The sequence below is a fragment of the Rattus norvegicus genome, chromosome 5, assembly GCF_021556685.1.
Source record: "Rattus norvegicus strain SHRSP/BbbUtx chromosome 5, alternate assembly SHRSP_T2T, whole genome shotgun sequence".
NCBI classification, from domain to species: Eukaryota; Metazoa; Chordata; class Mammalia; order Rodentia; family Muridae; genus Rattus; species Rattus norvegicus.
In genome coordinates, this window is record NC_141538.1 from 62724940 (window position 1) to 62751501 (window position 26562).

Here is a 26562-nt window from a genome sequence, read left to right on the forward strand (position 1 = left end):
AGATGACTTATAAATCATGAGAAAATCTTAAAAAAAAAAAAAGCCAGGGGAATGATCCCACATCAAATAACTTAATGGTAGTGTGTCTCCCACTAGTTCATCTTGTCTCTTGAAGGACAGCCTCACAGGACCATGGATCCTTGGTAGCCCTGTGCATCTCCTGGGTCTCTGTTTCCCTCCTTGTACTTTCCACTCTGCTCCTCCCCACATTTTGCATCTTCCTAATTAAAAGGAAATGTGTGCCATTGCCAAAGAGGACAGTAATCCACATCTGTCCTGCCAGTAACTTAAAGTACCAGGAGCAGGAATGGTAGCTGTACAACTTTTTTGGAGAACATCAAAGTACCCTGTGTGATATACCAACTCTCCACTTGTGCCCTGCATTGCTGTACCCTGACCAGCCAGAGGGTCAGCATCCATCTGTTACTTGATCAGTACAGTCATGTGGAGAGAATGCCTTGAAGGATCCATTGACCCTGTAGTGAGTCTTATTATTTGTGGGCCTTTAGCTGTCTGCTCTATGAGATTTAAATATGTTGAGTGCTATCTGAGTTCTGGACATTGCCGCACCTTATTCTGGAATTAGCTGTAGTAGTAACTTTTCTTCCTTCAAAAACTTGCCATGGTCTCTTTTCCAAGTGAATGGCTGCCATCAGCAAACAGCGATGAACTACAAATCCTCACCAGAAAAACAAAATGGATAAGAAAGAAACATCTCATCTTTCGTCTTTCATTTCATGCGTGGATGTTAAACATCTTCTTGTTCATCTCTGAGTCAGATCCCAGTGCTGATTTTGTGAAGGTTTGACTAAGAAGTCACTAACTGACCTTACTTTTCCTTATCACTTCCCAGCAGCTTGTCTCAACATGGTCTTCGTACTTGTTGAGAACATAAAAGACATGGTTTGGTTTTGAATCAATATTTTAAAAGAGTCAAGGAAAGAGCACTGATGCTACAGCCTTTAAGGCAAAGAAAGGTTGGAGGGCTGCTCAGACTGAATTCTTACTGTCTTTGAAGGCATTGTTCTTATCCCTGCTTGACGCTTGGCCATATTAAAGTTTCCGGTTTCTTTTTTATCTGAGTGTACTGTTCTTTTTTTCATGAGCTACAGGATGAAAGCCAAGCCAGGATCCAGAGACATGTGTCAGGTTTGAGGCCTATACATGAGGTCATTCCAGGCAGTACTGTGGCTAAACCTAAGCCTTCAGTTAACAATAGTTGTTAAAAACCAACTCAAAAAAGAAAGGAAGGAAGAAGAAAAGAAAGAAAGGGGACTAGGCTCTTCCAAGGCCATTTCTATTCAGCATCCCAGCAAGAAAAGAGGAAAAAGAAAGAAGCAAAGAGCCGTCACCTCTCCTGAGGGGGAAAATGAAACGACTGTTGCGGGAGTCTGAGGAAGAAATCATGCTGACACTGGGACCTTCATCCAGCCTCTCACCAGATCAGGTCAGGACAGAGACTGTGTGTATTGTCAAGGGCAAGTCCACAGGTCCTACTGGGTCCTTGCCAGAGGACAACTTCCCACCCCCTTGCTGTGAGTCAGCAGACTCCACCACTAGTGGAGAGAGAGATAGGGACCTGGCCCAACTTGGTAGCTTTGAGCAGCAAGCCAGTAGCCAACCTTCTCTGGCCTGCACTGCTTGTGCTTCAGGGTCTGATTCTCGGGAACTCTCGCCTGCCAGCATAACAAGCTGTTCAGAGCCTTCAGAGAGAAACCAAGCCAGGCCCATATTCCCCAGAGGTCCTGGCCAAAGATGTAGGCATGAGCATCAGGAGCCTCTGGGAGATGTAGTAGAATATATCATCAGAGAGCTGCAAGGAATCAGTCGTCTCCAGTCTGAGATTGCTGAGCTGCAACAGCACTTGAACCAAGTCCGGGGCTCTGTGGATGAAGTATCTAGCTGTGTAGATTCAGTGCTGAGTGAAATAGAAGGCTTGCACGTGGGTAGCAGCTCCCTGGGCAAAGTACGCCATGGGGAAAAGGCCCAGGAACTCCATGTAGAAAGATCCAGAGAGGAAGCTATTCTTTATTTGTATGGACTTCCTGAACATGATGGGGAAAGCACTGTGGAACTGGTAGATAACTTTCTAGCTAAGCACCTCTGTGTTAATGGCATGCAGTGCAACAGGTATGTCAGAGAGGCATACAGGGCAGGCACAGCTCCTGCCCCCCGGCCCACTGTGGTGAAACTTGTCCACCCAGAGCACAGAGACCTCATCTTGCAAAAATCCATCCTCTTGCAGAGTGTGGGGGTCAGGGTTGCTACCAGAGAGGAACCAGTCTGGCCAGAAGGGTGTAAGAATCCCCCAAAGGAGTCTCTCTCATGCTTGCAACAATTTCAAGACCACAGTCGGAACCATCAGGGTAAACCAGCTCTTCAGCTAGAAACAGGGAACAGAAGACAAATGTCGGGACCACACCAGATGAGGACTCAGAATCAACATAGAGAACTCCAGGCTTCTGAGCATCAAGGGCTTAGTTTCCTACCAAAGGATGGCTCAGCAAAACAGAGTGATGTGTCTAAGCTGCAGGATGAAGTAAAAGGAACATCAGGAGCTCCCCAGGTAATCAGTGATCCTTGTGGTGAACTTTCTCTCCTCCATCAACTTGAGGGGTCTTCCCCAGTGTTAATCCCAAAAGAGGAAGATTGTGGAAAATTACAGATTTTCAAACAGGACAGCCAAGAGCATAAGGCATGTAACGTGACAAAGCTACAAAGTGATTGCAACAATGCAATTAAAGCCAGCAGTTGCCTTTCATTGTCTGGACCACTGAAAGCAGAGAAGGTAAACGCAGAGGACAGGATGCTAGGCGGTGAAGATGGACTTGATATTCTGAGCCCAAAGCAGCTGGAGGACCTTTTGGCAGACAAGTCTAGGAGGTTTGCGACTCTGAATCCTGACAGCGCAGTGGAGGAAGTGATCATAGGACCCGAGACTTTCAGTAACATGGTGCATATTGACCTGAATGAAGAAGAGACCTGTACTGCCCAGGTCCTTAAGAATGTCTTTGATAAGTCCTCATGTGTTCTGGGTGGCTCCCAGGAGGATGAAGATGTAGAAATTAAATTTCACACAACTAAGCTGAGTCGAGCGATCCACCACTTCCGTTTGGCTCTTCAGGGGGTATTTCAGAAGCTGGAGAACAATGGGTCCATCAGTCCTGAGGACCTGGAAAGCAATGAGAGTGGTTCCCAGTCAGAAAACAGTGATAGACTTCTTTGGACAGTAAGTTCAGGAGGTGCCCACGATTGTTCAGTGGAGAGTCCAGCAAGTCAGGGGAGTGAGAGCTTGCTCAGTGTGGTCTCTGGTGGAGTAGGCATCTCTGTACAGGGTGATCAGACACCTCAAGCACCAAGTAACTTCTCTCTTGCTTCTAACAACTCACCTCTTACAAACTCATTGCTCAGTTTCCCTCTAGCCCCAGGTCTGGGAAACGAGACTTGTTCCAGGCCTGACTCTCCTAATCAAGGCAAACTGAGTTTAGAACAAGTATGTGCAGAGACCATTTACCTTAACAAATGCATCAACAATTTTAAAAACGTCCTAAGAGAGAAAAGACTGAGGCAGAAAAAACTTTTGCAAGAGCTAGTACAGACGGCAAGTCATCTTTCAGTAGAAGACATCCCCTCAGGTACTCTGAGTGTCTGTGTAATGGGATCCCAGCTGGCTCAGTACGGCATTCATCTGCATTGTGGCGGGTTAACAAAGCCATGGGGTTGGTCCATAGCTTGAATCGGCGTAGGTTACTTTAATACAGACTGTAAGCAAATCTTTGGGAAATAGAAGGAAAGAGGGTGCTAAGTTTAGGAGGGAGGTTCTAGTCCCTGTCCTTGGGCCATTTCCAGTCTTTTGGGGGAACCTGGGAAGTACCCTTTCAAAAGAGAGAGGACCTTTTATTTGGGTCACAGTAGGCTACAGTTTAGATGTGGGAAGCAAGAATGGAAAATAAAGCACGTTTATTCCTGGGTCCTCAGGGGCAGAAAAAGAATCCTGTGTTGCCTTTCAATGCCTTTTCAAGGTCTTCTTTGAAAGATGTCCATATCCCTAGAAGTTGAAGGTATTTCTCCATGGTCACTGGAATTTCCTTAACCTCTGCTTCTACCTGTCTCCATCCTGGTTCTGGCCTTACTTACACAGAGCCTTACTTCTGAGTCAAAGCATCTAAGAGCTGCCTACTTAGCAGTGCTGACCCTGCCCGAGGGCCCAGCGGCCCTCCACGGCTCATATTCCCTTTACCTTCCCCAGCTACCTGAGAACTAAAACAAAATGTTATTTTTAACTGCAGGAAATAAAAGAATTTGTTTCTAGGCAGTATGGAAATCTGTAGTTTTACATTTTCTTCTCCCAATCAAAATTAAATTTATCCAAAGAGCATATGCTATATTTATCCAATTTTAAATGTAAATGGGGTTATCCTTTTCTGCATATAACCTGATTAGGTTTCCCAAGACAAAATTAAAATGAAGAAACGTATCTTGCTGGCAGAAGTGTAAGGGACCAGATACTCATGCAATGTTGATGGGACGGGATGAGGGAAGCATTGGGGAAATGTATCAGTGTTATAAATATATGCACCTTTAGAGCCCTCAGCCTCGCTTCCAGGAATGAATCCTGCAGACACATTTCTACATGTGGAAGCAGCATATGTACAAGGTTACTTTGAAGTATTGTTTTTAATAGTAAGGATTGAAAAACAACCTAAATGTCCTTTAAATATATGATGAAATAAAATTTTGGCATGCACAATGGGATGTAGTACCATGTAGCTATATAAAAGAGTGGGGTAGCTCTTTATCCAAATGGAAGCTACGTGACCTAATCTTTGTCAACCTTAAAAAAAAAAAAAAGCATAGTGCAAAACAGAGCGTGTGAGATGCTTCCATTTCTATAAAAAGAGAGAAAGAAATACACCCCCTTAGGGCCTGCTATAGTATAATGTTGAGGAATAGATACATAAGAAACTGGTATAGTCATGTATTACTTGACAGAAATACAGCCTGAGAAATGCACTCTTGGTAGCCTCCTCATTGTGTGAGCATTAAAGTATATATACACGAACCTCGGTGGTATATAATCTACAGTAGACCCAGGCTATGTGACATACACCATTGCTATATGTATGCTGTTGCTTGCTCACATGTTGTGTAGCACATGGCCAGGTATGGTTCTCCATGGGAGAGGGTTATTGGGCAAAATACTAGTGAAATGGAATGGAGGCGTTTTAAATTTTTTTAAAAATACTGTATACCTCTTCAATATTTAAGGACTTAAATAATACCAATGGTAATATCAAGTCATAAACTTCAATTTAGAAAAAAAAATGGAAATCACGTCAATTTCTTCTCAAATATCCTGGAGCTGTTCCCGACAGCTTAACTATGTGTAAAACAATCCAAGTTCCTTTACTTTCACTCAAGGTTACTTCAGCAGTCTCCAGCTTATATTTTCATGTTATCTGAACCCTCCCCACAGGAAACTGCTGTCTTAGGATTTGCCCTGCTTTTTCTGTTTTCAGCACATTACTGATCATATACTTCCTTCTAACCAGAGGCCCTGCAGTCAGCATGCCAGCAGACTGCATTTACTTATTAACTGCCCAAAGCACCTCTTCCTTCTGTAATCCACCTTCTGTAAGGGATTTCTTTTGCTCTTTACTCCAAGACCAATTTTGCCCTCTCCAGAAATTATTTCATTGCAGCACCAAAGGAGCATTGGGTGGTTAAAGCAGTCCATCCTTACAAAGTTCTTAAAGTTTGAAGGTCAAAAAGCCCTGAGATGAGGGCCACACTTTAACCTGCCTTTCATCCTCCTCCTAATGAGTCAGTCAGCACAACTGGTAGTCATTTTCTTATTCGATTATGGAAGCTTTAACATTGTAACTATATAACATAAAATTGCCCTTACACCCATTAAAAGGTATTGTTTTTATATACTCACATAATTATAAGACCATCAATTATCTAATATAAGAACGTTTCTAACATCATTTTTCTATTAAATAAAGAATAGTTCATTCTTTATTGATACACACTTTCCAATTATTTCCAATCTTCTGTGTTGTAGAAGCCCAGAAAGAATTATGTGAGTGAGCTGAGGAGAGGCAAAGCTAGACTCTTCCCTCTGCACATGCTCATCCCTTGACGTGTGCTGCTTCTTGGTAGATTTCTGCCTACTTCTCAGGTTATCCCACATGAGGCTGTCTATTGCTCCCTGACTTTTTTTCCTCCATCTTTATTAACTTGAGTGTTTCTTATTTACATTTCGATTGTTATTTTCTTTCCTGGTTTCCAGGCCAACATCCCCCTAACTCCTCCCCCTCCCCTTCTATATGGGCGTTCCTCTCCCCATCCTCCCCCCATTACCACCCTCCCGCCAACAATCACATTCACTAGGGGTGCAGTCTTAGCAGGACCCAGGGCTTCCCATTCCACTGGTGCTCTTACTAGGCTGTTCATTGCTACCTATGCGGTTGGAGCTCAGGGTCAGTCCATGTATAGTCTTTGGGTAGTGACTTAGTCCCTGGAAGCTCTGGTTGGTTGGCATTGTTGTTCATATGGGGTCTCAAGCCCCTTCTAGCTCTTTCAGTCCTTTCTCTGATTCCTTCAATGGGGGTCCCGTTCTCAGTTCAGTGGTTTGCTGCTGGCATTCGCCTCTGTATTTGCCGTATTCTGGCTGTGTCTCTCAGGAGAGATTTACATCCAGTTCCTGTCGGCCTGCACTTCTTTGCTTCGTCTATCTTATCTAGTTTGGTGGCTGTATATGTATGGGCCACATGTGGGGCAGGCTCTGAATGCGTTTCCAACATCTTAAGCATCTCCATTTGCAATCACTCTCCCACCCCTTTGCCTCCAGCCTCTGACAATCACTAGTCCACTTTGTTTCTGTGACTTTGAGATCTGCATACTTCCACAAATAGCAGACATTTTGTGTATATTTATTTAGCGTGTTATTTTAGTCTCACCAGTGGTATTGCACACATCAGTGCTTCGTTTTCTTTTCTGGGACTGAATAATATTTCCTGGGGAGACATTCTGTTGGTGGTCTTCTGGAGGATTGTTACCACTTCTTGCTCTTAAGAATAATGCTGCTATGAAACTGGCGTTTTGTCCGTTTGTCTGAATGTTTTTCTTTCTGAGTCAGTACCCAGGCTGCTAGGATTATAGGCTGACTGCACCTTGTCCATACTGGACATGCTTTATAATCTCTTGGATATTTATTCAGAGGTAGAATTGTTGTTTCCTGGGGTGATTCTGTGTTTGACAAGTTAGGGAATTAAACTGTTTGATAGTGTATTCAACAGGAACATAGAGTTTTAATTTCAGACTAGCACTGGCTAGAATATTTGTCCATTTGACCACTCTAGTGGTTGTAAAGTGGTTTCTCAATGAAGTTTTGATTTGCATTTTCATAGTGTCTAATGTTATTAAACATTTTCCCATATGTTTGTTGGTCCTTTTTGTATTATCACTAGAGTAATGTACATTTAAATTTTTGACACATTTAAAAATTGTTTATTTGTTAGTAAGTTCTATACAAGCTATTTGTATGTTCTGGATATAAGTGCATATATTACTTGTAAATATTTTGTCTGATTTTATTGTTGTTTATTTTCTTGTTGTCTAGGGAGCATAATTTTTTATAGGAATTTTATAACTTTTATTACAAAGTTTTACTATGGTAAAATATTTATCCATTTCAAATTGTAAATTCTATATCTTTCACATTATATAACCGTCACTACATCTATGTGCTTTTTCCAGCCCTGAAACCTTTAAATACTAATTGTCCATTGTACTTCCCTTGGTCTCTGAACTTTGTTTCTGTGAACCCAACTGATTTAGTGAGTGAAATAGTGAATGTGTGTAAGTAGAATCAAATGATGTTTATCCTTCGAGGGTGGCTTATTTTATTTGGCCTCATCTCCTCTAGGTTCATCCATGAGACAGCATTTTCTCCCAAGCAGTATGCTACTGCATGTATACACTAGCTTTTCACCCATCTATTTGCCTGTGGTGAACAGTTGAGTAGCATCTTTTGTGGCTGTGGTGAACAGTGCTGCTCTGAGCATGGGTAGATGGTATGTGTTGAGTTCCTGCTCTCATTTCTTTTGGGTGTGTACTCTGAGGTGGGATTACTATGTCAGACATCATCCTCACTATGATTATCTTATTTTTTGAGACAGGGTCTCTTCTCCAGCCCAAGCTAAAACATAAAGTAAGGAGTCACAGTAAAAGTCAAAAGTCCTAAGGCCATTTTGAAGGAGAGAAGAGTAAAATCATCCTGACAGACACCCTAATATGCACAGTGCACAAGGGTTAGGTTGAACCCCTGACTAGCACAGAACAACTCCAAGGCTACGTCTTAACTGCATTAAAAGAAAGAACAACTTCAAATGGGTTACAAACTAAGTATATAAACCTAAACCCATAATGTTCTTTGAGAAGTACCTCAGAGGATTGGAGATTGTGGAGCTGACTCAGTTGGCAAAGTGCAGAATTTTATATTACTACTAGCAGTGCACAGGAATTCCAGAGGATCTTTAATTTTTTTTATTTAATAAGAACCATTGTAATTGACGTGAAGTAGTACACAAAAGTCTTGAATTTTGATAAAATTCAGTTTATTACCTTTTTCTTGTCTTGGTCATGATTTTGTTAACAGCTAAGAAATCATGGTTTAATACAAAATCACAAAGATTTAATACTTCATGTGTGTAATAGAGGAAGACACTTGAATTTAGGTCCTCATGCTTGCACAGCAGACATTTAACTAAGCCATTTCCCTAGCCCCTAATTCTTTTTTTTTTTTTGTTGAGAATTTTATAGTTTTAGTTGGTATATTTAGGTTCATGATCCATTTGAAGTTGTGTGTGCGTGGTCCAAGGTACAAGGTACAGTTCAACCTCACTCTTAGGCATTATGTATGCCTAGTTGTCTGGTATCATTTATTAAACTGTTTGTTTCCTCTAAAACAGCCATAGCACATTTGTCAGACATGAACTGAGCATGAGAGTAGGGGTTGTTCCTGGACTCTGTCCTTCCCTTTGATCGTATGCTTTTACACCCTGAATCTTCTTGAGACATTCTCTTCACTCGGCTCCCATAAAAGCTGTCTGGGCTTTCTCAAGGTAATTTCTGCATGCCGTTGCTTTCAGGCTTTGCTTATCCATCTGTCTTTATCTCTTCAACCTCACAGCATCCCAGGGCTCAACCATGCCACTTTCTCTCTGTCCTACCCACTGCTGAAGTGATAATCTTCCAGACCTAGGGATTTATAATCATTCTGAAACTCATGTCTTCCACAAACCCCACTCCATGTCTACTCAGTATGATTATTAGGAGGTAAACAGGTGTCGTAGACAGAGCATATCCCAATCAGACTCGAGATCTTTCTTCTCAATTCCCCAGCAACTCTGCTCTTTATCTAGTTTTTCTTCCAGTAAATAGCAGTTATTCCTGACTTTTTCCCAACAACTAACATCCAATCTATTAGTACATTCTGCCTCCTCTACCTTTAGCTTTATTCATTCATTTCCTCTCTGTGTCTGTCTGTCTCTGTCTCTGTCTCTGTCTCTGTCTCTGTCTGTCTCTGTCTCTGTCTCTCTCTGTCTGTCTGTCTGTCTGTCTGTCTCTCTCTCTCTCTCTCTCTCTCTCTCTCTCTGTGTGTGTGTGTGTGTGTGTGTGTGTGTGTGTGTGTGTGTGTGTGTGTGCACATGTGCATATGTCAGAGGACAGGAGTCAGTTCTTTCTAGCATATGGGTTCCAAGGCTTGAACTCAACCTTTAACTGCTGCTGAGTCATCTTGCTAACCTGTCTTCTGTGTTTTAAGCAGTAACCTCTGCCTCCATCACATTCATTTCTGCTTGAGCCATCATTTTCTTTTATCTAGATTGTTGCGGTAGTCTAACTGGTCTTCTTGTTTAAACCCCTGTCCCTTTACAGTCTGTTCTGTCATAGCAATCAGAGTAATTCTTATCAAAGATCACATCACTCTTATTCACAACCTCCAATGATTTTCTGTCTCACCAAGAATGAAAGCCAGAATTCTTCTGAAAACTTGAACTGGCTCTTAACTGAAAACTAGCTGTTCTTCCACACCAATTATGTTCTCACCTTAGGCTTCACACTTGGGTATATTAGACCGAAAATACTTTTCTTCAAAGACTCTGAATGTTCTTTTTATTCCCTTCCTTCAGGTCTCTGCTTAAATAAATATCTTATTGATGAAGTCTCTCTGACAACTTTTAATTAAAAACATGGGGTGTTTGAGACAGAGCCTCATGCATACTCCATTGACATTCAGTTCACTGTGTAGCTAAGGATAGATAGCAGTGAACTTCTGATTCTTCTGCCTCCACCTCCAAAAATGGCACAGGCTTCTGACATATTTTCTTTGGTCCTGAACAAGAGAGATTTTTCTTAGAAAAGTTCTAAGTCCTAAAATTTATAGATTCCCTTTGCTAAATACAAGTGCTAGATTTGCTGAGCCTTCTAACTACAAAGATAAAGGGTAAGATCAAGTAATATAGAGTGCTTACTCTCAAGTAAGTTCATCTACATTTTGAGTAGGCTATGGAGTATGAATTGGAGAGGACCATGTCCCGTGCTAAGGAGGCGAGCATAGAGTTTCTTGTAGTACAAATGGGAGGCAATGAGACTATGGATTAGGTCAGTGGTAATCTAGAATACAAATCAGGAAAAGATGTCAAAGATATTTAGGAGGTAGATTACAGAGGATTGAATGATCAACCCATACTTACTGGGTGAAAAGAGGGAGGAATCTAATTGTCTGTGAGTGTGGGAGGATTATTTCAGGCATTGGATATGAGAAGGTAAGAAGAGGTAGGTGGTGGTGGTGGTGGTGGTGGTGGTGGTGGTGGTGGTGGTGGTGGTGGTGTGTTTTAGCATATCCTGAATTTGAACTAAGCATGAGATATGACGGTGCTATGTGCCAGTAATATAATGTGCTGGGTTAAGTAGGGATCTAAAGGTTAGCTATAATAATGTTTTGGAAGCAGCCAGCAAGGGAAGAGATTGGTGTAATGATAGACTGACATATGTCAATATATCCAGTGGAGATTGAGCATCTGTATCTATCTGTCACATTCTCACGTGTATGATCACGGTATTTGTCAAGCATGATATGGTAAGTACTATAAAGAAACAAAGGCAAACAGAACTTAGATGCCTTAGGAGAACTTAGTTAACTCCAACCTCGGTGGGTATCAGGGAAAGCTGCGTCAGGCTGGTAGGGCGGAATGTGTGGATTTCTGACTGTGTGGGGAAATGAGGTTGTACAAATTATATACAAGTCCAGAAAAGTTGGTGGGAGATGAAAATTTGGGAATTGGAATCAAATCTTTAAGAACCTTGATGGACTTGTGGGCTTATTTTATCTTTAAATGTTTTATGTGTGTGCACACACACTTGGGCCTACGGCTAATGCCAGGGGTCTTGATTACTCTCCATCTTGTTGGTGGAGTCAGGATTTCAGTTGACCCAGAAGTTGCCAATACAGCTAGTCTAGCAAGTCCTCAGGCTTGTGCAACAATATTTCGTCCACTGAGCACTAAACTGATTATATTTTATTCTTGAGAAGGAAATTTTGGAGAAATCAAGGGCAGGGAGGGGTGACCAGAATATGGTATGATATTGAGACTATAAGAAGTGGAGAAGGGGGTTGGGGATTTAGCTCAGTGGTAGAGCACTTGCCTAGCAAGCGCAAGGCCCTGGGTTCAGTCCCCAGCTCCGAAAAAAGAAAAGAAAAGAAAAAAAAGAAGTGGAGAAGGAAAGAAACATTTCCAATTTGAACCTTAGAGTCAAAGTATTTCTTGCCTAATTTTCTTATTCAGAGAGAAATAAGGAGGGTGTCCTCAGGAGGGTGGGACGTGGATGTGAAAGGGATCTGTTCCTGTTCCAGGAAGTTCCTGTTCCAGGGAGTAGTGAGCACTCACTCTTCTGGTGCCACCCAGTTCTGGAGGATTCCTCTTGATGAACTCATTCTTTTGTCTGGACAAGTAATCTGCTTTGCTCTCCGAAATACAGATATTTCTCTTCTATTTGTGATATGATAGTAATGGACTTTTCAGATGGAGATAAAAGAAAGTGAAAAGGCCTAGTTGGATGGATCTCATAGAGAAGGAAGCCGGTGGCCCTGGCCACATGTGTTTCCATAAGTAATGTTGTCTCTGGTGAAAAGAAAAGGAGACGTTGGGCTGGAGAGATGGCTCAGTGGTTAGGAGCGCTGACTGCTCTTCCACAGGTCCTGAGTTCAATTCCCAGCAACCACATGGTGGCTCACAACCATCTGTAATGGGATCTGATGCTCTCTTCTGGTGTGTCTGAAGACAGCTACAGTGTACTCATATAAATAAAATAAATCTTTAAAAAAAAAAAAAAGAAAAGGAGACGTTGTCTCTTGTTGTGACTTGCTTGAACCATCTGAAAGTGTCCATTTTCTTTGTAATATTTCTGAGATCAGCACATAATAATTAAACCTGAGATAGGAGTCATGGTTTTCATATCCAGATCCCTGTGATTTCTCTTAGAGCAATTGATAATATACCCCAAAGTCTTCACATGTTCAATATCTTGATCCTGGCTCTAACTGCATGCCCTACTTTGGCCCAGCTTAATTTAATTTGGAGAAACAAGCCCAGATTCACTGAGCAAATGCATGACCAGATCTGCTCTGTGAAGTGGAGGGGCTCAGCCACCAAGCTTAGGGTTTAAGACCTTCTATACAGATGAATTCAACCCATATGGCTTTTGAAGAAGAAGGTACTGTGTGCTCAGTACTGGTGCTGCCTGCAGGAGGAGTCTAGTGACGATTCTGTGGTATTGGCAGCCCTGATTCTGAACACAGAGCACTTTGGGAAGAGGAAAAAACAAGTGGAATTCCCAGGTAGACCTTGTCCTTTGTAGTAATTACCCACCAGATGTTCTTACTAAAAACCAGATTGGCCAATACAGGAAGAAAAGATTCTGGGAGGCAGTCAGGTGTCCTTCATGGCCTCCTCTGTGTTCAGAGTCAGTCCCTCCCCTTCATGTCCCTTAGGGTTAGCTGCCATTTTGGGGGGTTTACAATAGAATTGAATCTACTAACCTTTCTGCTGTTTTTGTTTGTTTGTTTGTTTTTTGTTTTTTCCTATTCTTTCTCTTCCTGCAGAAGGAAAGCGAGAAGCTCTTCAGGTTGTGCCTCTGGTCATTTGGGCCTATTTTGTTGTTTATTTTCTACTGTTCTCTGAGTACTGTGTGTATGTATATGTGTGCATGATCTGTGCCTCTGAGCTATGGTTCATGTAGAGAATCTATTTTTTTTTCAGAAAGAAGTTTGTATGCATGCTTATGTTGTGTGTGCGTGGGCCACCGTCCCTGGAACATAGTGAGAGGCTGTATGTGTGTTGGCATGGATGCACATTCGGTGCGGCATGTGTGTGCTTCTACTTGTACTCAGTCTGACACTGCAGCACTCAACTGCTCCTAGTTTGCACAGTGTGTGTCCCTTTCCTACTTGTTGCTGACCCTAGCATATGTTGTAAACAACTCTGGCTGAGCCCAGCATGTTCACATACTTTATAGTTTGGCTTGAGAGCTGCCACAGATATATTCTGTCCTTGTCTGGGACCCCAAGTATGGAAGTGCATTCATGCTTTTGAACTGGCTCCCTGGCCTCTGTCTGGGCAAGCCTCTGCACACCTGCTGTATGGCCATCTCAAGCTGTGTGATGCACCAATGCACTGTGCCTGTTAGCAATGGCTCTTGAATTTGGTGAGGATTTACTTTGCTTGGGACTTGGGCCCTAAAGAACACTGAATCCTGTTCAGAAGAGTTTGTTCATAGGTTCTGAACCTATAAACACAAGATTCATGTTCACCTTGTCCTTTCTTCAGATACAAGGGCTATCTATGAATATACCTTCTATAAGTGTTTGGCTAGACTTCTTCCTGCTCCCCTCCTTCCTTCAGTGTGCTGTGTATGCATGCCCTGTGCTTCTGCAAACCGTTGCCCTCTCTGAGCACAGGAAGTATGCATGATCTGGGCTTAGCTCCCAAAGACTTTTTTCATCTGTTTTCTGAAGCCAAGTAATTTCTGGCAAATGTCTAACTCCAAGAATTTAAAAAGAGAGATGAGAATCCACTCAGTACAGTAGCTGCTTCCAGAGAGAAGATACATCCTTGTTGGCGGGATCTAGGAATGCACAGATGCTTAGCCTTTGCCTCTGCCCCCGACATCCTTAGGAGACGTGCTTCCCCTTTACTCTCACCTGCTGTTGTTTCTTCTATTAGCACATCATGCTTGTTACAGCCACTCCTTGCTGCCTTCTGTTCCTGTCCCTCCCTTATCTGTCATCCCCTCCAGGACTAGGACAGGAGGCAGATGAGGTGGCATAGGGATGGAAAAGACATATAAGTTAAAGTTTAGGCAACATGACAAGGTGTTCACTTTAACCCACGTTCTCCTGAGCGATTGCTCTCCTTTCCGTCACTAGTCGCCCTGTTTTGGCTCCCACACTGTCTGTCTTGCCCCATTCCATCCCTCACTCCCATCCAGAACTAACCACATAAGGTTTGCTCCCAGAACTCATTTGCACCAGGCTAGTAAAGGGGCAGGGTTGGAAAGAGTTGGAAAGGAACAAAGCAAGCCAGGAAGCCCCAGATGTACTAATGCTAGGTTTCTTATTTCTTAAAAGCATGCACGATGGGTTTCTTGGAGCCTCCTGTTAACTTTAGAACTCTCTCTTTTCTGCATTGCTTAAAAATTTTGCTTGTTGGGTTTTTTGTTTTGTTTTGTTTATTTGTTTTGTTTTTATTTTATGCAGAGCCCTTTAAAAAATAAGGTTTGTTTTATTTTGTTTGTGGTTGTTCTTTCTTTGACTGTTTGACCCCCCCCCTCAGTTTTCAACTTTTCATAAAATTCACCAGAATTATAATCCAAGTAATCTGCCCTATGATCTCTTACTAGATAGTTTATAAAATGTAGAGACTGGACTCATACACATTTTATACTCAGTGAGGTAGAGGTTGGAGGACCCCAGGCTGCCCCAAATTGTCCTTTTACTTCAGTAAGACCTGGGATCCTGAGAGTTCTGACAGCTAGCTCTTCCCACTGGATCTTAGAATAAGACCTCAGAGCTTGGCCTTAGATCCTTTCTGTGTATGGTGGAGAAGGAGGTCAGGCAATGCTCCCTGCAACAGCCTGCTGGCTGCTCAAGGTAATAGAGTATTGGCTTCGACCTCAGATGGACTCTGTCACAAAATGGCTCATGTGACCTACTTTGCTTACTGTCCAATCTATAGATTCTCTCCCATCTTTCCCCGAGCTAACTTTCTCCTTCTCTTTTTAAAGATTTCAGATGATGGTGACCCCTCCTTGCCTCAGTGGCTCCCAGAAGGGTAAGTGATTCTCTACAAGCTTCCTGTGATCCCATCTGTCTCTACTTTTAGCTTTTCTCTGGGGATATGTAAGATGGCTCCACATGATGGATTGTGGCAGAGGAAGAGGCCCCACCATGGATTCATTGGCTGTCTGGGAAAGAGAGCTGCTGCTGACCTTCTAGAGGCTGAAGCAGGCAGGAGCTTTGCACAGCAGTCCCTGGGTCAGGAAGGTCACTTTAGCTGCCTGTCTTTGCCTGTGTAATTTGTTATTTATCATATAATATATCATATCACTGCTTTTTATGTAGACAATAAGGGCATTTGAGTAAGTCTCTTTATTTGTCTCATTGGTGCGGCTGATTAGGTTGCTCCTGGGCTCAGCCCTGCTTCAGCTGCTGTGACTCACTAATTACATTCCACTCCAGACAAAGCATAAGGGGCATCCCTTCTGAGCTCAGTGTGTTCTCTCTGTGCTTTATTTCTGAGAGTCTCTGATCCATGGGATTGCACCAGCGTCATTTTAAAGCTCAGCTGCTGCCCAGAGCTGACTAACTATTCTTGAGAGAGGAGCTATGTGTCCCCAAGGCGTCTCTCTTCCCCACACTGCCTACTGAGCTCCCTGACCTTCCTTTTGCCTGTTGCCCTATAAAGGCTTCTGACATCATACTTCTCAGCTGCCTCTTCATACTCTAGCGAGGAAAGAATATCGAATCATAAATCTGACTACTACATTTTCCACATACCTTTTGTCTTCTTAGGTCAAGGCAAAGTGTTTGAAAAAGCCAGCCCTCTCTATCTATTTCAAAAGATAATTTGTTGCAAAAACCTCTTGACTTAACCAGAGCACATTGTAGTTGTTAGAATTCACTCTGAATCCCTGCCACCAGTTGTTTCTAAAGTGAACTTTAGGTTCTTTATCCAATAAGTAGAAAATGTATACATGTCAGTAGAACATCTCCAAATTGGCTTTAAAATAAAATGCAAAACAATCTCCTCTTGTGTAGTAATATCTTCAAAACAAAGTCCATTGGCTGTGTTGAGGTAGTTTACTGGACATCTTGTATGTTGACTTGGCTACCCCAGCTCCTGGTCTTAACCCAATTAGTGACTTGCTTCTTTGCCTCTATCATGGACACAATTACTTATTCTTTTGGGGCTTCTATCTTTAGACCAGTTATGGTGTGCAATCGGCTACCCAATATCTCTAGCCCATTGTTCTTACAGTGTAAGTGCATAATTACTTGAGTATGTTGGTTTGCATCTGAAAGCTCAACACTCTAAGGCAGGAGGGCTGTTAGTTTATGGCCCCCCTGACCTAGCCAAATAGTGAATTCAAGGCCAGCCTGGACAAAGCTGTGAGACCCTGTCCCAAAACAAAGCCAAGTACATAAAGTTTGTTTTGGGGATGATTTATTTGTCTTCATTAAAGTTCAGAATTTCAGCCTTAAAGAGCAGAAACTTCTTTTCCCTTTTTAACTCAACCTCATGTTATGGAAGTGACACTGAGTCTCAAACCGAGACTCAAAGAGAGGATGGAATATTGTCGGAGGACTAGCAAGCTGGCAGAACTGCAACCAGAGTTCAGGCTGTAGTGCTAGAAGACTGATACTCTTTTGGAAGCATGCTCTGTCTTCTTGGTTCCTGTTAAAATTGTTTGTTGTTAATAAAATTAGGCAATGACAAAGATCTTCAGTTGCTTTTCTGTCATTCTTCTCTGGTCTCTGTTGATAGGTATCTAGGGCTGATCTAGATTAACAGAGTCTCTTTGCAGTTTCCTCTTATCCTTACCCCTGTGGCTTCCTAAGTCTCCTGTCCTACCCCTCGGCCTCTCCTGAGTTATAGGGCTTATCTAGCCGTGGGAGCCTTTGTTTCAGAAGGCTCAAGTAGACAGACAGAGGAATGTCTCATGGCTAGATGGAAGTCTCCTTCAGCATGTCATTTCTTAGCAGTCTTGCTTACCTAGGCAGCGGGCTTTTCTGGTAGAGCCGCCTTGCAGGCTCTGTTGTAGCCTAGACTGTTCAAGACTTCTTATATGAACAGAAAGCTCTCTTGGCCACCAGTTCTCAGCTTGCCTTCTGGAGTACAGGCATTTTCAAATCAACAAAAATGCCTTGAACTGTTTCAGTGAGCTAAAAGAGCCCTTACACCTTTGCTGAAATGGCAGGAATCACTGAGAAACCAAAAGAAGATTCCAAACAGATCCCTTGCATTTCCTTCCTTCGCTTACGGCCTTCCCTCCCCTCTAAAGGTACGTGGAGGTTAGTTCACCATCCTCTGAGCAGAGGGATAGTAAGGATAGTAGAACACAGAACCTGCCAGTAACTCAAGGCTGGAGAGATTCTGATGTCTTCTTCTCTCCTTAGGCCAGCGGGAGGGCTCTATGGCATTGACAGCATGCCAGATCTACGAAGAAAGAAGCCACTGCCACTTGTCAGTGATCTGGTGAGTCAACTCCCTGGCATCAGCTTAGGCAGTAGTCTTTGGGCATACACCCCACCAGGTCTTGGCAAGCTCTCAGGATTACTTAGTGATGGTCTCAGTGGGACCTAGCTCTAACTCACTCCCAAGTCAGAATCCTGGGTTCTTCAGTGAGTCAAGCTCCTGTCCAGCATATTTGTGGCTTATACCTTCAATACTGAGCTCAGAGGCCTTACACCAGGCACCTTAACTTCCCTAGGTAGCTTGGCAACCTTCTTCAATAGCTTGAAATGGAACCTGACTCTAGCCTCTAGCCCTTAGATATAACTGAGCTTGGTGTGTGATGTGCTTAACTGGGGCTTGATCCTTCCTAGAGGACAGGTGAAAGCCTCTTCCTAAAATATAAGTTCTATAGACTGTCTGTTAACCTAAGACACTGAAAGCAATGATAAAACATTTGTGCAACTGACTGCATCAGGCTTACGAGTTAAAGGTGTTCTTGGGACTTCCAGGATGACCAAAATCTCCTATTCCTGGCTGTACTTCCTAAAGTAGGATCAGTGTGAAGAGTTGTTCATAGCCCATGAGTGGGTAGGATAGAGTGGGACTAGGCTTTCTGAGCTCTGAGCTCTTAGAGCCAGATATAAGGTACGAGGGTTCAATGAGACCCAAGTAAACCTCATCTCTTTCCCATTTTCTGCTCCTGCCACTCTTATTTCTCCCTGTTCTGTCCATTCTGGTTTTCCTGTCTACCCCTTTACTTTCTTGTGTTCTCGTTTCCTCCCAGCAGCCTCCCTCTCCTTCCTTGGGTGACTGGGAATGTCACTTCCCCTCCCCTCGTTATCTCTTTCTTTACGTATTTCTTTCCATGTCCTCACCTCCTTTCTCATTCTCTTATTCTTCTCTGAACTTCTCTCCATCAGTTTTTCATCTAGCTAGTAGAAGATGGATTCTGTGTCATATTTTCTCTATTTCCTATCTCACCTTTTTACTCTTTTCTCAGTAGGCCTCCCTTTTCCTCAAGCACATCTGAATCATGTCTTACTTACTTCCTCTGTCTTTTACCCTTGCCCATTTTCACTTTGAGACACAATTGTCCTTAGAGTGGGCACTCAGCCTGGGCCCTGCAGCATCTGGGTTAAACACATTTTTTAGTAGATACAGGCAGAGGAGATTAGAACATGTTCCCTGTGTTAACTGGAGGAAAGAACCACTCAGATGCCTCTGAAAGTTTTCATGCCCTTAGTGAACTTTAACGCCATGTTATTCCTTTCTTTGCTCTCCTCTACACAGGCTATGGTGAGTGCATCCAGAGCCCTTCCCCATCCTCTTAAAAGGCCACATCCCCAACTGTTTGGGCCCCTCTCCCAGCTAGTGTTTTTGCTTAGACTCAAATAAGATCTGCCTGTCCAATGTCTGCCGCCTTAATGAAGTCTTGTGTCTTCCAGGGGCCGCCTTTAAGACTTGGGCTTGGCAGAAACATGGGGTTTCTCTACACTTGCTAACAGGACAGCCCCAGTTTTTGAACTTTACTCTCCGTCCTGTCTAGCCCCCACTGTCCCCTTTTCCTATCAAATGCCATTTATTTGGGCTTTTGGCCTTTGTATCTTCCATGGATTGTGTGTGGGATGGTACCTGGTCATACATACAGGTCAAAGTGTGTGTGTGTGTGTGTGTGTGTGTGTGTGTGTGTGTGTGTGTGCGCGTGCGTGCGTGCGTGCGTGCGCATGTGTGTGTGTGTGTGTGTCCTATTTCTTACTATAATTCTAAGCTTTCCATTTCTCCTTTGATGTCTATGGGATAAGACACCCTAAGAATAGTGGAAGAGGAAAGCCCTTGGGTGGTGGATATCCTGAAGGAAGTGCTGTTCTAACACTGCTAGAACAATCCCTGGACATCTGAACCTGAGGCTCTACTACCTGTTACCCTGGGGTAGTGTCTAGTGACAGCAAAAATAGAATAGTGTCAGTCATAGTCAGGTGGCTTTGGAAACTGAAGCTGCCTTCCCAGGACCTGGCCAGTCTCTTGTGGCAGCCAGGGCTGACAGGCAACTCTTCCTCACAGTCACTGGTCCAGTCGCGGAAAGCAGGGATTACTTCCGCTATGGCTACACGTACCTCTCTCAAGGATGAAGATCTGGTAAGTGACTCTTGGACATTTGTGACTCCACTAGCCTCAGGAGTGGTCACCTCAGTAGCCATACTAACTGAATTTTTAAATTCTGGTGTAGAGTTGCCAAGATAGTGTCTGGTCTCAGTTTCTTCAGTATAGAGAAATAAGAGTCCATATTGGAGTATTGAAGCACATGACCACTGATCTTGGGGTTTTATAGTGAGCCCATTACCCTTCGTTTCCCTAGAGTGAATGAATGCTCAGACTCAAAAATGGGCACACAACGAATGACTAGAAGCACATTCTAGTGTGGCCTTTTCTGTGCCAGGCCAGGCTCTGGGTTGGTCCAGGCTAGGATGTGTTATCCACTGCCAGAGTAGAAGCCATGGACCTGACTGTCCCACAGGGCCTCAGTCCTTCCTAATACAGTGATAGTGTTGCTGGTCTGTGATGGGACATGTGTCTTTCAGAAATCCCATGTGTATAAGAAAACTCTGCAGGCCTTAATCTACCCCATCTCGTGCACCACGCCCCACAACTTTGAGGTCTGGTCTGCCACGACACCCACCTACTGCTATGAGTGTGAAGGCTTGCTCTGGGGCCTTGCCCGGCAAGGCATGCGCTGCAGCGAGTGTGGCGTCAAGTGCCATGAGAAGTGCCAAGACCTGCTCAATGCCGATTGCCTACAACGTGAGTGCCCATGGGATGAGGACTGGGGAGCAGGGGCAACAGGGCCTTTCTAAAATAGTGCGAGCAAGGGACAGGAGTGTTGGATATGTCACTTCTCTATTCTGCTCTAGTCCGAGGGCCTCTACTCTTCAGAAAATACGGTGCTGAGTCAGGAGATACTGTTTGTCCAAACCGTGGGTCTTAGAGCAGTCTCTTAGGCTTTAGGGAAAATCCTTGGAACTTTCTATAGCCTTCTATGGAGCTAGAGTCTCTTGCAGGATTCATTTAATTCAAGAACATCAGCTTGAATAGTTTATATCATTGCTTATGTTGAAAGGACGTCTGTTATAATCCTGCCAGGCGTGGTGGCACATGCCCTTAAACTCAGCACTTGGGAGACAGAGGCAGGCAGATCTCTGTGGGTTCTAGGTCAGCCTGGTCTATATAGGAGGTTCTAAGGCAATTAAGGCTACATAGTGACATAGAGGGGACACTGTCTCATAAAAAAGGCTGGGGGTAGGGATCCCAAATATAAGAATCTTTGCTTCCTCATAGAGAAAAAGTGGTTCTCAAAGCTAGGAGTGGTAGAGATAAGATTTAAACCCATGTCTGATAACAAAGATTTTATATATATATATTTGGATCACACTACACTATTTGCTGAGATTAAAAGTACTAGGACCATAAGCAGAACCCAATTGTGTTCTGTGGCACGTCAGGGATTTGTATCATGCCTGGCAAATGAGATTGGCAGTATTGTCATGGCACCTACCATTGCTCCATGATATCTGAGACACCCTTTGGTGATAGTTTGACTTTAGAGACTCAATGGAACCTCTTCCAGCATTTCTCTAAACAGAATAGTATAGTGAATTCCACCATCACTATCAAGAGTTTGCTGCCCTTTAAATTGCACTCTCAACTCCTCTGGCCTGGCCATAGCCCCACAGACATAGCCTTTTCACAGAGAACTTACAGTATCCTCAAGCTTCTTCCATTGTTCCTGCCTCTTCCTGACACTTCCTCAGCTTGACCTTGGTCTGGGAGGCTGTCTGTTGCTTAGTTGTACTTTCTGGGCCATCCTTCAGGGGCCGCTGAAAAGAGCTCTAAGCACGGAGCTGAGGACCGGACTCAGAACATTATCATGGCCATGAAGGACCGTATGAAGATCCGAGAACGGAATAAACCAGAGATCTTTGAGGTTATCCGGGATGTGTTCACAGTGAGCAAAGTTGCCCACGTGCAGCAGATGAAAACAGTAAAGCAGAGTGTCCTGGATGGCACCTCCAAGTGGTCGGCCAAAATTACCATCACGGGTAAGCAGGCTAAAGTGTGAGGGTTTAGGGAGGCCTTGGGGTGGGGAAAGCTTGAGAGGAGGCATCTCAAATAAGAGGCAACAAGGGGCTGAGAAAGAAGCTATAACTGAGAGCAAGACAGAGTCTCCTGTCATTCTTCACCCCTCCCCATTTAGACTGGGTGCTAGAAGAGGCAAGCGCTTGGAAATAATATGAACCACAAGACAAGGACGTTCTAATAGCCTGACTGACAGTGCACACTCAGTCGAAAGCTGTGGGTGGGAGGACACCAGGGAATAGTTACCAGAGGTTTGTCGGTAAGGTGTGTGGGGTGAAGCATGTGCACATCAGAGGGTTGAGGACCTGTGAGGCCGTCAATGAAGGACTCAATGAAGGAGATGGGGTTCTTGGATTAAGCTTTGAGGAAGAAGCTGGTAGCCCGGGGCTAAGGGTAGGTCTGGAGAAGTGAGGTTAGGTTTGCTGCACACACATAGGCAGGCTTCTCTAAGTTACAGAGACTGTGATTAGCCCTATGGGAGCTTCTGACTTAACTCTGAAATGTACTCTAAACCTTTTGATTTGTTCATGGGTTGCAGTGGTTTGTGCCCAGGGCCTACAAGCCAAAGACAAGACAGGATCCAGTGACCCTTATGTGACTGTGCAAGTTGGGAAAACCAAGAAGCGCACTAAGACCATTTTTGGAAATTTGAATCCTGTTTGGGAGGAGAAGTTCCATTTGTAAGTCACAGGGGAGTGGGCACATATGACTGACCTTTCTGGAAATAGCATATTTTAGAAGTGGTATTGCAACTCACTTTTCTGGCTTGAGCTCTAAGACTGGACAAATACTGACACGCTTCACTGGGCCACAGCCATACTTTGAGTTTCTTCTTACAGTCCTTGGTAGTTTACCCAGATGCTTTATTAATGAGGTCAGTTTATGGCCAGTACTTTTTATAGCACTGGAAAGATCTCCCTACCACCCTGCAACTGCTTCCTAGCCTGCCTAGCAAGTGTTAGGATTTCTCAGGATCGAGGCAAGAATGCCCGTGGAAACCTTGGGTCTGGCGGAATTTCTCTTTTTTCCTGTCCCACATATTCCTCCATTTCCTTTTCCTCACCTCTCTTTCTTTCAACTTTCACTAAAGCCAAGAACTTGGATCAAAGTCTGGAGTTGCCAGATGGCTTTGCCTCACATCCCTACTCCCAAGGTGTAAGATCAGGACTTTGGCTCTGATCTGCTGAGCAGGGTGGCTGTAATAGAGAGCAGGTGTGTAATAGAGAGCAGGGTCTGTGATTCCCCAAGCACTCACAAGGAAAAGGATTGGGATACAGCAAAATTACTCTCCAGCCCAGGCAGCAGTTACTGAGGGAAGCAGCCATTTGTCTGAGAATCTGAACAGTCCTGCTGCCTACTTTCATATGACTACTTTTAAACGAACTGACTCATGATCATCATCGTTTACTCACTATAGATGAACAATTCATTCAGCTCCTATCCTATGTGAGATGCTTTACTTTTTACATAATGCTGTTTATTCAAGAATGAGTGACAGTGTCTGTCCTCTAAAAGCTCATTGTTAATTGATCCATTATTTTTCAGTAGAAGAGTAGTTATGTATAGTATTTTAATGGAAATATCTTGGATGTGAAAATATGTAAGAACAGAGGGAAACAAGCAACAGATTCTGCTTAGTCCTGTTTTGGGGTGAGGGACCAAGATCCAGAGTGGAATCTCTGGGGAGGAGAGCAAGATGGGAGACCTTCTTCCCTACTCCAAAGCAAAAACACCACAGAAGAGAGAGCCATTCAGTAAAGAGTGATAGAAGTTCATAAGCACAGAGTTAGGTGTGTGGGGAATTAGAAAGCTAAGTAGATATGACCTGGTGACCCTACCAGTCATGTAGCATCTTATGACTTCACGTCTTGGGCTCTGAGGAAGGAACTAGCAGTTCTTTCTGGAGTCATGTGGTATCGTTCATTTGGAATTGCTGATAGAGTTAGCTGCATAAGAAGCCAGAATCGACCGTGACTGCTCACTCCCTCCTCATCCCTAAGGACTGAAAGCCTTAATTCACTTGGAATTTGAGTGCCATAGTCTGCTGAATTTTTCTCTTCCTCTTTTGAGTGTGATAGGTGGCCCTTTGGGGTGGACATTGAAGGAAGTAGTGATGCGGCTAGGTCTGCCCGACCTAATCTTCTACCCACTCCTTCCACAGTGAGTGCCACAACTCTTCCGATCGAATTAAGGTACGTGTGTGGGATGAGGATGATGACATCAAATCCAGAGTAAAGCAGCGGCTGAAGCGAGAGTCGGATGATTTCCTTGGCCAAACTATCATTGAAGTTCGAACGCTGAGTGGAGAGATGGATGTCTGGTATAATCTGGGTGAGTAAACTCAACCACGAAATGTTACTGTGATTAGAGACCATTCGGAGAGATCTAGGAAACCTACCAAATCACCAGGCTCCAGGTCATGCTCCTGTATAGACCTGTCTTACCTTTAGTGCTGAAACTGGTGGGCTGGAAAACAGAATGTCAGTGGCTAAAACTCATTCTAGCTTGGACATCCCTCAAGTTTCAGATCTTTTAGTCTTCATCCTAATCCCTATAAGTCTCTGACCACTCCTGTCCTCCCACTTAGTTCAGGGTCATTTATAGAAATGTGGCTACTTGACTTGGTGCCATTTCCCCCTCTTGGATTGACCATCTATATATAGATAGTTCCATTGCTATAAATCCCAAGTCTCTTTTCCTTTGTAGAGAAGAGAACAGACAAGTCAGCTGTCTCAGGGGCTATCCGACTGCAAATCAATGTGGAGATCAAGGGGGAGGAGAAGGTAGCCCCATACCATGTGCAATACACATGTCTCCATGAGGTGAGCAACACTTTGGGAGTGGAGGGCTAGAAGGCAGGGGTGGGCTTTTGACCATAAGTAAGGTTGGCAGGTGGCTGGAGGTCTAGGACCATTTTGTTTTGTTTATTCTTGGCTCATTGTGCTATTCTGGGTAGTCTGAGGGACCAGACCATTCTTTTTGTTCACTGAAAGAACTGAGCAGTGACATGACAGAAAATTTGCTACTGAAATTTTCCGTTATGATGTGCTGTAACACACCTTTCTCTCTGCTCTGTGTTCTGCAGAATCTTTTCCATTACCTCACAGACATTCAGGGCAGTGGAGGAGTCTGGATCCCAGACGCTCGGGGGGACGATGCATGGAAGGTGTACTTTGACGAGACAGCCCAAGAAATTGTGGATGAATTTGCCATGCGCTATGGCATCGAGTCCATATATCAGGCCATGACGTGAGGCTCCCTGGGGTCCTGGGAAGTAGCTAATACTTGGGGTAGCTAATGAAGGCACAGGCATAGTAAACAGGTGCTTAGTAGCCGTAAAGTGCAATGATTTCATACTTTTCCTCTTTGAGCTGGATGGAGCGTCTATGCCCCAAGGCAAAGAAGCATACATTAGAATGGGAATGTATTTGCCGGCATCTCAGGAATGCCTCTCTACCCATCAAGGTCATGGTTAGGAAAGGAAAAAGGTAACAGTGGATCTACAAAGACCCAGGACCAGATATCACAGTCCTAAGCAAACACAACATGTTTTTGCCCATGAACATATGTATGTAACTAACAAGCTGACCTAGATTACCCTGAGAGTCAACAAAGAGTGCACTAAACTGTAGGGAAAATATTTCTCCGTGGGATCTACCAGCACTACTATAAAAGAATTCTTGCCTACTGGGAGAAGTGTCAGTCGGTGATGTTGCCATAGCAATGCACACAGGAATCCATTCTGCATAAGCAGAGGGCGTTGACTGACCTGGCTGTATTTCCACAAACTTTAATTGGGTTCCTACTTGGCTACTGCTGCAATCTGTGAAGAGTCTTTGAGAACAAGGATTCTGTTTTTCAGGCACTTTGCGTGTTTGTCATCCAAGTACATGTGTCCTGGCGTACCAGCCGTGATGAGTACCTTACTGGCCAACATCAATGCGTATTATGCTCACACAACCGCCTCCACTAACGTCTCTGCATCTGACCGCTTTGCCGCCTCCAACTTTGGTGTGAGTGTGACGAAAGACATGCTTCTGAATGCTGTCACTGGATGGCTTGTTGTTTTCTGGCCAGTTGTGTAGAGTTGACTGATGTGCTTGATACTCAGATAGTTGCTACCTTGAAAGACAACCTTTTTCCTTCTAGATAAGATGACTAATAGACAATCCTCTATTGGAAATAGACTCTAGGAAACGATGACCCTACTATGCTTTAGAAGACATTGCTCTGTGGGCCCTCACAACGTTGCATAGTCTTACAGTCATTACTCAGAATGTTACCTGACATAAATTCAGGATAAACAGGATATGACCTCTCATGAAAGTTCTTTCTGTAGGCATAAAATTACATCAGTAATCTTATGTAATCCTCACAGTCTACTGCATCTGTGATCCCTGATTTTTAGAACTTATAATATTTTCGTTGTTATTAGACTTTTTCTGTAGATGAGTTAATCTAATTGATTAAGGCAATCAAGCCCCATTATGTATTGATTCAATCACTATCAATTGATGCATCCAATATAATGAGTTCTGGAAATGTGCTAGCAGCCTTCAGGCATGTGATTCCATATTTAATGATAATTTTCCTATGAAACTATTACATTAGTATATATTTATATTTTAAT

The 26562-nt window shown here is 43.6% G+C and overlaps 1 protein-coding gene across 18 annotated transcripts in view; it reads left to right on the forward strand.

The window, feature by feature from the left end:
* The window catches only part of Unc13b (unc-13 homolog B), a 215142-nt gene that overhangs the window by 166359 nt on the left and 22221 nt on the right, over nucleotides 1-26562 (forward strand). For 12 of the 18 annotated variants that reach the window (XM_087550942.1, XM_087550947.1, XM_087550943.1 and 9 more), the window contains 10 exons: nucleotides 15352-15398; nucleotides 17744-17822; nucleotides 19863-19937; nucleotides 20381-20600; nucleotides 21668-21895; nucleotides 22471-22612; nucleotides 24094-24263; nucleotides 24639-24754; nucleotides 25018-25181; nucleotides 25795-25945. In XM_087550942.1, coding sequence (XP_087407068.1) covers nucleotides 15352-15398; nucleotides 17744-17822; nucleotides 19863-19937; nucleotides 20381-20600; nucleotides 21668-21895; nucleotides 22471-22612; nucleotides 24094-24263; nucleotides 24639-24754; nucleotides 25018-25181; nucleotides 25795-25945 — 1392 coding nt within the window. 18 annotated transcript variants of the gene reach the window in all.